Below are 11,120 nucleotides of genomic sequence, written 5' to 3' on the forward strand. Positions count from 1 at the left end.
AGCTGTTCAGGTTTTCAAGCGTTTCTTTCCAGCTTTGTTTCCTGCACCAGCTCGTTGCCAGCACCAGCTGGTGAAGGAAAGGTTAGAGATAAAGAGGGGACGTGGAAAGAGCTGGCCAGTGGCACGTGAGCATTGGCCCAGGACCTCAGTCCCGCTCAGCCAAGCCCACAAAGCCTGCACAGGGCGCAGGCTAGGAGCACCAATGCATAAAACACAATGTGTTGGGCCGTTGGCATCCACTGAAAATAACGATGAGACTGCAGTTTGCAGTTCAGGTAAACTGTCCTTTACCAAACCCAGGGCAGCTACTTCAGCGTATTTTGTACCGATCACATTTATTGATATCCTTTGCCTAAGGATCTGCTGTTGCCTGTGACTGGAGAGAGGTTACTGCAGTAGGGGTATTTAGCCAGACCCGGAATGGCAAAACTTAAGGCATTGATTGCCATGGGTTTTGGTGATGACACCCCCCACCCCTCCCCATGTTTTGAGTTCCTTTAAGTCTCAAAGACAAAATGTGTTGTGCTGAGGGTCTTATTTCACCTAAAGCTGCTAGAGTTCTTAGCATTATAAATGTTTTTTTATAATAATGGGTATTTTTCTAAATATTTCCTTTGCCCCGTAATGATTTTTTCTTCCCTTTTGTTTGTTTGGTTTTGTTTTTGTTTTTTTTTTTCTTCCTTTGAAACTTGAAAAGAAAAACTCCCAAGAGTCCGGTCTTGATGGTTTGCCAATAGCGTTGTTCTTTATCTGTGGCAAAACAAGAAAAGGAGAGGGGATGGAACAGAAAGAGAAAGAAAGCCTAAACTTGAAAAATGCAACAGTTCTTGATTTCAAAGCAAAATAATATCCAACCACCATGAGGACAAAAGTGAAAAACAAATCCCAAACCCAGAAACAGGATTTCATGCTTTTTTTGTAATGATGGTCTGATACCCCTCCCCTGTTTAGTCAAATAGCATGTAAATTCTTTGCCACTTATTTTTGGCTGACTTTACTTTCCTAGGCTGTATTTGGGGGGGAAAAAACCACCACAAAACGACGAAAAATCCTCAGTCTGACTGAGCGTGACTGCACTGTTAAAGCTCCTGTGAACATGCTGCTGTTCTGCTTTTCCCGTTAGGCTGACGAGGTGCAAGACGTGATGCATTTTAACTACACCGCCTGGCCGGATCACGGTGTCCCCACGACCAACGCTGCCGAAAGCATCCTCCAGTTTGTACAGATGGTCAGGCAGAAATCAGCAAAGAGTAAAGGCCCCATGGTCATACACTGCAGGTAAATGCTTCAGGGAAACGGAAAAGTGAAGGATGTCACTTGTTAAATAGGTTAGGAAACCGTTGGGAGAAGAGATTCTGGGGTTCTGCTTACCTGTTAGCTGGAGATGGTTCTTTTTGGTGTTATGGGTAAAGGATTAATCCCCAGTTTTGATTACAGTGGGGCTGGGATTTCAGCCTGCAGCCATAGACACAAAGGCGTTACTCTTTAGAGAAGGGCCATCTCTTTGGATGGTATAAACAAATAGCTCGAGGAGGTGCAGCAGGCGAGCCTGATTTACACCAGCTCAGAGCCTGCCCCTGGCACTCTCATTTCCACACCTTCGCGATACGGGTAGCGCAGTCCATCCAGCAGCCTGCCACAGCGTGCAGAAGTCTCCTCCTCTGGTTGTTCGGCGTTCGGTACATTCAGGAGGTGACATGAAGAGCACTATCCTGTGCTAGCAGTAATGCCAGTATCCCACGATAACAGTTATATGGGGGGCTTTTAATTGTTTCGTTATAAACTGTCAGCTTTATCTGTTGTGCATCATCTGGACGTTTATTCAGATGCTCGCTTACTCGGCCTCTCTAGGGCCGGTTGCCATGTGATGATAGTGATGATATCATACCACACTGGTTCCTGATGCAACTCTCCCAACTGGCTTCAGACCTCTTTGCAGCTCCTAGCACGAGTGCTACTCACGACAGATTTCTCAGAAATACGTAAATAGGTTGCAGTGGATGAATGTGTGTGTACATTATGGTGACACACTCCCAAGTCAAGGCTTGGTGAGATCAATCTCAGCCAACCCTACGTCACCCACCCAAGAGGCAGCAGTTACGTTGCTGCACCACGTGCTGTCTTTCCTGGTGCTGATGCGATGGTCAGCACTGACTGTCTCTTGCCACCACTTTGCATGCTTTTGAGAGGTCCTTCCCAGAAAACAATCTTTAATAGTAACATCATTGCTAGTTTCCAGACATGGCACTTAGTGTTCTACTGGAATGCAAAAAACCAGCATTTGTAAAAGCAGTAAGTCCCGCAGCCCTCCCCTGTAACTTAATGGAGAAATTCATAGGGGATATTGTTCTGGGAGTCCCAGGATGAAGAAAGGTGCTAGTAAGCCAGGGAAGAGATTTATATGTAGTGTTGTGAAACCAAACCCCTTATATGCCACTTAATTGTTCTGGGAAGGAATAGAAGCAAGCATCGGAGAGCTGGGTAACAACAGCAATATTTTCTTTTTAATTAGGATGCTGCTAGCAGCAGAGAGAAATATTTTTAGATAGTATTTTTAGAGTATACTGTACATCTTAGACCACATAATTTAAAAGCAGCTGCTATGAAATTAGTGGATGAGGAGAAAGAACGTATAGATCAACTCCTACAGCAATTGTTCTCAAACGTTAAAGAAGGCATAGAACTGACATCATTACAACTTCTCCATTTGTTACTTATGAATTTATCAATTAATGAATCTGTCAAATAAATAGATCAAAAGTTCTGTTGTATTCATGTCAGTCAAGATACTGACTTTTTAAACACAAGCAAAAAAACCCCTATTTCTTGAAAGCTGTGTTGAACTGTGTTGAGATAAACTGTTGCAACTTTATTGCAAATATTTTCAAGGCTTTTCTGAAAAATATGACAAGACAGCAGAAAGAACTTTTGCTAAGACACACACTTCTATCCTTAGAGATGATCTTGGGAATCTGTATGAAACTCTGTAGAACCTCTAAACCCACAGCCATAATGAAATCAGACTTAAACGTTACATGAGAAATCGCAATGCAAAGATTTATATGCACGTTAGAGTCTCTAAATAAAAACAGTGTGTCTTTTTTTTCTAGTCACTAAGCTTCTCCTTGTAGGAATGAAGATTTGTCAGCCGAGTGGTTGCTGACTAGCTCTGTCTCGTGCTCCCAAGGCAGAAGTCCTGGAGCGTAGACTGCTCTGGGTGGTTTGTCCTTTGAGGGTGAACTGCAGCCGTGCGGTGCCTTTGCCAAGCCGAGAGCTTTGCAGCCTGGAGAGCTGTGGGACTGAATCGTGCAGGTTCAACCCCAGGTGCCTCTGTGCAGCAGTCACCACCGAGCGGTCTCTGCAGTTACGGCGACAGCCCCGGTGGTTAGGGACGTCTCACTGAGGGGAGCAGTGAAAGCAGGAAGGGCAGACAGCGAAGGGCAGATGAGGGTGTGCATGCGTGTTCTGCGTGTGAGTGCATAAAGAGGAGTATAAGAAGGTGCAATAACTTCCATACATTCTGCCTAAACAATGTACGGAAGAGTTGCGCGGCATTAAATCCTCCAGATTAGCCAGCCTGTCTGACCTCCGATTAGCTACATCTGATTATCTCAGCTGCAGGACACCTGGCTTTTGCAGTATCACTGGTTTTCCTCTGTGTCCACATCAGAAAAGCCTGAAATGAGATGCATATCTGTGTGTGTTGCAGTGCTGGAGTGGGACGAACGGGAACCTTCATTGCCCTGGATCGGCTCTTACAACACATCCGTGATCACGAGTTCGTAGATATATTGGGGCTGGTGTCTGACATGAGGTCCTACAGAATGTCCATGGTGCAGACAGAGGTAAGATCAGTTCACTTCAACATTGTGAATGTTTCATCGGATCTGTTTCATACCTCTCTGTAAGCGTGTTCACATCCAACGACTGTTGTTCCCCCTGAACGCTTGACAAAATAGCTGTGAATAGATACAATTAATTTTTTATCTTCATTGTAATATCGTCATGGTATTAATCTCCTGCATAGGTGAGACTGATAATATATCTACAATCTCACTGATGTCTTCCAGAGGGGATGAGTTATTCTCACCTTCTGAGAGATTAATATGTAAAAATGTACTAGAAGAGATTATCATATGAAATTTTCAAACCATTTTGAAAAGAATTGGGCTTTCTGAGAGGATTAATGGCTCTTGAAATGATATCAGTATCGAACAGCCATTCACGCTTGTTCAAGAGGGTATCATCCGGCCAAGCATAGGAACTAAGTTATACAACAGTCATAAAAACAGACAAAAGGATTGTGAGTCTGCCAGACACCCTCCTTGCCCCTCTCCCTGCCCAAATATCTACTGGGTATTTCTTTTTCTGTCCTTAAGGCAAATGTCAGGACAATTGTCATATTGTTAGAATATATAATGGAAAAAAAAAAATAAATCTCAAACTCTTTTTCCAAAGCAGAAGCTTTTATGCATCTGAAACCTTCCCAGGTCTTCTACTAGTGACAGAAAGATTTCACGCCCATTGTACTCTTCACTGGTTAGACACAGTATAAGCTGGAAACCTCCATACAGTTGGAAGTGCCACCATCACTGTTTGCAGGCTGTCTGGCAGATAATTTGTTACCAAGGATTGCTTGACCCGGAGCAAAGCAAAGAAGTCTTAGCAGGGAGAGGAGAGAAGAAGAAAACCTCCAGTGACAACAACTAGCACCTAGGAATGGAAAAGGTCATTAATTTCAGACCATTTGGGATTGTTCCTATCAAACTACCACTTTTCAACACAATTCATTAAATTAATCCAAAGACAGATCTTTAAGTAAATACCAGAGAAACTAATCCCAGTGGTTTATTTCAGCTGCAACGGTGTAACCACTGCAGAGGTGATGTGATTTTTATTTATATATTTTTTAAGGTACAAACTCATTGCCTGCCTGGGGCTGATGTCAAGGGCTGGGCTTTGGCAGGCACCGAGCTCCTGCTGCTCCGGGCAGTGGCCAAGCCTGGCCGCAGAGGTCACTAGATGGCACTGACACTCAGGCATGGAGGCCACCAAAAAGGCTTTCCTTACAAAACCTGAAACCACACTCAGCTCACCTGGGTTCATCTTGCCTTGTACACTGGAAACTTGGCAGTGTCTCACTCAGCAGTTTAAAAAAGAAAAAAGGCTTAAGCCCAAAAAGGGGCGATGGATTGGAGAACACTCTGAATTGAAAACAGTCACTCCAAATTAGTGGGTGTGAGAAAATCCAGGCATTTCTGTGGTCTGAAATGTGCTTCAAACTCATATGGATATCTCCTGGCATCAGCAGACCACTGGGAACAGGGGCTGAAATCCAGACTTGGGCTTTGGGACAGTTGTTTCTGCTTGTGCACAGCACAAATGAAGCTTAGTGTAGGATTCATCAGGGTTTGCCTTCTCTCTCTTTGAAATAACCTTAATTAATGACTTTTAGATTTCAAATTGAATTACAGTGTTTATCTGTATGATGATAAGCCAGTCCACAACCAAAACCAAAGATAACCACAGTCTTGATGCACAAAAAACTGTCTACAAATAGAATGGTGCATGTGATTGACCCACCTTGCTTACCGTGTCATTTGCACAGAGGTTGATAACTCCCCAAATAATTAACTGCTCTGTGAACAAAAACAGGTTTCAGCTTTTTATTGGTAAAAAGTCAAGCATTAAGGACCATGGAGTTCATTAAAATATTTGAGGAGCATGTGTGACACGGATGCCATTTGCTGCACATAAAGCATTCAGGCACCTTTCTGGGGTTTAATTCATTTTCAGGCAATATAAAGTAACCCACTTCCAGGCGGCCATACAGAGGCTCCAAGCTGAATGCTTGACAGCATGTAGTGTAAGTTATACCTATACTACTAAAAGACATCAAGTGTTTGGTTACGGCTCTCCACAGGTCCCTATAGTTGGTTGCCCCTATATAAATGATCAGGATCATAGGACTGACATTCCTAGTCCTGCCAAATTAGCAGCATGGACTGTGTCAGAGACCATGACAGTGAAAACTCTCATTTCATGCTTAAATGGAAAAGATTTCCCTGTACAAGCAGCAGGGCTGTTACTCAGGAGGAAGCATGCAGCTTAGCAGTGCTGCTCCTCACTGGAACTTCTCTCACATGCCATGGCCACCATCCATATGGCTGCTGGCATCTGCTTGCACAACTTCCTCCTCAAGTTTCCTTAATTCACAAGACACAACCAGCTAAAAGAAGAAGTATGAAGGATAGCAGTTATTGTTTCTAAACGCAAATAAGGCTTCTCGTAAACTAAGTTATAATTATGGCACTTCTCCCACTGCGTGGTTGTGACTTGGAATATATGTAGTTCTCAGTTTAAATTTGCCACCAGCAGAAGATGCCATCGCAATAGTTAGAGAAACTGTTCTGGTGGTTTATTGTAGTTATTGGTAAAAACCCATCCCTTTATGCTAACCTCAGGTGACTCAGCTTCAGCTTCCAGTCAGGTGGTATCAGTGCAGCCAAGACTACAACACGGTGTTAATTCATGTTAATTCACTGGGTTTGTCTAGTTTGGAGGGAAGGAGGCTGAGGGATGACCTCACTGCTCTCTGCCGCTTCCTGAGGAGGGGACATGGAGAAGGAGGTGCTGAGCTCTTCTCCCTGGTATCCCATGATAGGACACATGGGAATGGTTCAAAGCTGCACCAGGGAGGTTCAGACTGGTCAGCCTTGAGGTGGTCAGGCAGTTGGACTAGATGATCGTTGTAGGTCCCTTCTAAGTGAAAATATTCTAGTCTAGTCTAGTCTGTTCTATGCATCTCCTGTCATCATTCAGGTTATTATGAATCCAGGGCAGCTCAGGTGAATTTCATGCTTCCTCAGCTGCTATCTAATTGTGGGCTATTATTTTGGGAGCCGACAACATTGCAAGGGGCGGAGGAGGGAGAGAGGGAGAAGCTATGCAGGCCGTTACTATAACCTATCAAACTGTTTCACTGTTTGGATTTTTGTCATGCTTTCTGAGGTGCAAAAATGCCCACTCATTTGGTCTTTTCTTGCAGGAACAATACATTTTTATTCACCAGTGTGTGCAACTGATGTGGCAAAAGAAGAAACAGCAGTTCTGCATCAGCGATGTCATATACGAGAACGTCAGCAAGTCCTAGTTCCGAGTCACAGGTGGTAAGTGAGGCAAGCCCAGCCCTGCGCCATGCCCACAGCGTCGTGTCCCAGCTCCTTGGCAGCAACCGGTGCCACGGGTGTTTGCTCCAGGAGCTTTGCTGGTGGTTTGGAGCTTTCCGGGCCTCATCCCGCTCTGAGATGATGTTCACGTGGAGAGTGCAAGGAAAATCCCTCTGGCCTCTCACAGTAAACAGTCCGCTATACTTTCCACGGCACTGTAAGAGTATGTTGGCTCAGTCATAGTTTGAAGAAGAAGAGAATCCGGAAATCCTGAGTGAGCCATCTAACCACTCCCTGCCATTTGTCCTAACACTCCTTACAAAGCTTAAAGGAGGGGAGGACTTTAATATCTTCAGTCATTCTCAAGTCACTTACCGACTGCCAGGTTAGCGAGGCCAGCAGAGGTTTGGGGACGCTCTGCCAGCGCTGCTGCTGTGGCAACGGGGCCTGCTGGAGGGCGAGGTGGGAACCAAAAAGCTCTGACGTGAAACATGGGGGATTTTTTTTCTCATAAATCTAAAACCAGGGAACAGGAGTGGTCTCTAAACTGGTACTACCACTAGCATAGGCATAGCGACCACCTTGCCTTTCCGCTGAGCCCCAGTGCCTGCCCCGTGCGCCCAGCCCAGCCCCGTCCCCAGCTGCAGAGTAAAACCCACCGCTCTCACCTACCAAGAGGTTGCTGGTGGGGACAAGCTGTGAGGATGTACATCACTGCTCTTTAAGCTAATGAGCTTTAGTTCATTAGGTGGCAGTAATAACTCAGCCATAACCTTAATATTTGCTTTCAACACAAACTGGCTTCTCAAAGAGCTGGTGGAGAGCTGGGCCATGGGCACCAACACCAGCCGTCTCACCAGCTGTGTGTCTGCGGTGTTGCACGTGCGCCTTTATTAGCCTCTGTGTACGTCATTGCCCTGCCCGTAAAATAAACCGTCATTTGGCTCGCTTTTCCTGAGGGCCAGGCAGTTTATTGTCTAATCTGGGTCCCAGAGGCCAGCTGCTCGTACTGGTGGGCTGCAGACCCATGGAGGGCTGGTAAAAATACATGCCAAGCACTGTATTTATTTCCTTTTTTATTTCTGAAGCATTCTGTTTGTTTGGTTCCAGGTGAGACCATGAAGCACACCCATCTTCCCTTGCTTCTGACTTTTTTTTTCATTTGATGGTTTGAACGGCCAGTTGTTCTGCCACAAGAACTGCTTTGCAGTACACGGACAATGAAAGAGAGAAACTTTTAACTTTCCGAAGCACTGGGGAGACAAAGCCTTAACAAGCCTGCGGTGTCTTTTGAACTGTTTAATTTCTGGACATTTTTTTAAAATACCGGACCAAATTAAACTAAACAACATGAAGGAAAAGACACTATATGTGCATAAAATAGATTGCTCCAGAGTGTTGGGTTTTTGTTTGGTACCTTTTTTTTTTTTTTTTTTTCCTGTGCAGGTTGGGCTTAAGGTTAAAGTAAGTGCAATATTTTTTTAATGGTTGACTGAAGAACTTTCTTCATGTGTCACTGGTCTGTGCTAACGTCCATAGGAGAGCAGGCATTGTTAGTATCTAATAATACCTCATTAGTGAATAGCGAGGCATGAACATACATGAAGAAATCTGGAGATTGTGAAGAGAAGAGGGGCGGGGGGGTGGGGGTGGCTGGGCACTTGGATTTGACTGTTTCCTACAGCACTGATGTACATGGGGTCTGGGGGGAGCACAAGACCCGAGGAACGGACTGACGAGCAGAAAGCCAAACCATGAAGCCTGAAGCTGAAGCAGGCAGCCGACACCGAGCGATGCGGGGAGGGTTCGGTTCTTGACTGTGCTGCTACTAATTAAGCAGAGGGATTGCTCTTTTTGCCAACTTTTTCAGTAACGCCACTGATCAGGCTCTTGTTTTAGATGAATCTAATGAAAGAGCAGCTGAGTTTCAAGCTGGGCTATCTTAGACTCCATTGCTATAGCATTTAACTGTCTGAGCAGTCTATGGTGCCTATACCCCTCATTTGTTTATTATTTTTTAATAAGTATTAACCCTGTGTAAAAACGTGAAGCTGATTGAGGTTGGGAAGGGGGAAGAAAAGAAAAGAAAAAAAAAAGTGCTTTAACGGACGTAACTATTTTTCCGAGCCAGGAATTCACGATGTTACAAAAACAAGGTTTTGGCATGTGAAGGGCTGGTTATCGCTTTATTGCTACGAGGCTGCCAAAGCGTCGGTATGGATTCCTGCAGGGGCTTCGGGATCAGGGTGGGGGGCTTTTTTCTTTTTCGCTGTCAGTTTCAGTTCTAGTCAGAATAATTAGCTATATATATATCTATTTTTTTTGTCTTTGTATAATTCCGGTACATCATTGTGTATTGTGACATGGATGCTGTCAGAATGGATGTTGATGGCATTTTTGTAACCTGTTGCTTTGTGTCACCTCATTGGAAGTTAGCAGCAATGGTACTTAATGTAAACAAAACAAACTTGAACTGAAAGTAAACACACTGGATTGCTTACCTGTGAAGAAGTCACTATCAGCAAAACAGCAAACGCACCTGTATATGCTTTTTATTCATTCACCCTGGGGCCTGCTATCACCTGTCAGGGTACCAGGGTGTAGTTTGGAAGCTCCACTACTTCCAGGAGCCTGATAACCCTCAGATGATATTTGAATTTTTCTTTTTCTTCCAAAGCATTATTCCACTAGCAGGTAGATAGATGTATATTCCTTTAATATCTACTTCATCATCATATTGGTTACTTCCTTCAACCTGTCCCATATATGTTATGCAAAACTGCATAGACTTAACATAATCCCCCCGAACAAAACAGGTCCTTGTGAAGGGTACTGAAGAAACAGGACTCTACCTCTGATTATTAATTGGGTATGATATGAATTGCCCCCCTCCCCCCATTCTCTTTCCATGTATCTATTTCCACAGTTTCCACTAAGCCCAGTCCAAAAGCAGAGATGCTATTTCTCTAAGTAAGATGCATAGTGAAGGATGCAAAAGGACAGAGAGTGCCTTGTCTTCAGGGAGCGGATTGCTAACACGAAAGGCTTCAGTGGTACATGTCTCTCTCTCTCTTATTTCACCAGTGCACCTCAGCTGGAGGGCTTGCTGTTTGATTTGCCTGGCCTAATTTGAACAGAAGACAGAATTATAAATGACCGCTTGACCATTCAGACCTTGCCTTCATGCTTTTTTTTTTTAATATATTTCAGAGTTTTGCTATGTTTACTCAGAAAATATGTTCACATCCCTCTAGAGAACTAGTGAGGGGAAAAAACAAAAACAAACCAACAAACAAAACACAAACCTTCTTACTTTCTCATCTACTGCCCCCTCCCTCCTGCTGGCCATTGCCCATTGAGGCTCCATTTATTCTGTACTATAGAGCAGAGCAAGTAGGTTACTTTTGAAACATTCATGTGCACACAAAATATCACAGTGTGAGCTGGCTGTAACAGAAGCTTGGCTGAACATGACAGGGTACGAGATTGCTGCAAAGATGCCAAAAATTGCGTTGTTGCAAATGATACTGCCCCAATTGCCTGAACTGACTAGACAAGCTTTGAATGCATGTCCAAAAATTACCCCATTTGCATGGTAACAGGTACGTATTTTTCTTTTAATACCTACTTTATCACAAACTCAATTACAATGAAAACGCCTTCAAAAAAATACCTTTACTTACCTCATCTAGTATGCAAAAACTGCATAACTGGATGTGTTAGGGTGGCAATGGAAACCACCTCTCCCAGAGTTCAAGGTATAAGTAAAGCAATGAAAGAGTCTGGGAGACATTGTGGTTCAGAAGACTCACACAGAGCCTTTTAGCCTGTCTCGACATGTCATACTTTCGGTTTTACCTTGTCATGATCTTTGAAAGCAAGACCAAAAGAACAATAGTTTGGACTCATGCTACATGTTGATATGGTTTCCAGCATCTGTCAAAATAAAAC

The 11,120-nt window shown here is 44.0% G+C and overlaps 1 protein-coding gene across 3 annotated transcripts in view; it reads left to right on the forward strand.

Annotated features, from left to right (window-relative positions):
* The window catches only part of PTPRO (protein tyrosine phosphatase receptor type O), a 154,969-nt gene extending 143,849 nt beyond the window's left edge, over positions 1-11,120 (forward strand). For all 3 annotated transcript variants that reach the window (XM_054813233.1, XM_054813234.1, XM_054813235.1), the window contains 4 exons: positions 1,124-1,278; positions 3,710-3,845; positions 7,049-7,169; positions 8,280-11,120. In XM_054813233.1, the coding sequence (XP_054669208.1) occupies positions 1,124-1,278; positions 3,710-3,845; positions 7,049-7,153 (396 nt within the window). In that variant the 3' untranslated portion in view covers positions 7,154-7,169; positions 8,280-11,120. The remainder of the gene's footprint in view (positions 1-1,123; positions 1,279-3,709; positions 3,846-7,048; positions 7,170-8,279) is intronic.

The sequence above is a fragment of the Grus americana genome, chromosome 1, assembly GCF_028858705.1.
Source record: "Grus americana isolate bGruAme1 chromosome 1, bGruAme1.mat, whole genome shotgun sequence".
Lineage (NCBI taxonomy): Eukaryota > Metazoa > Chordata > Aves > Gruiformes > Gruidae > Grus > Grus americana.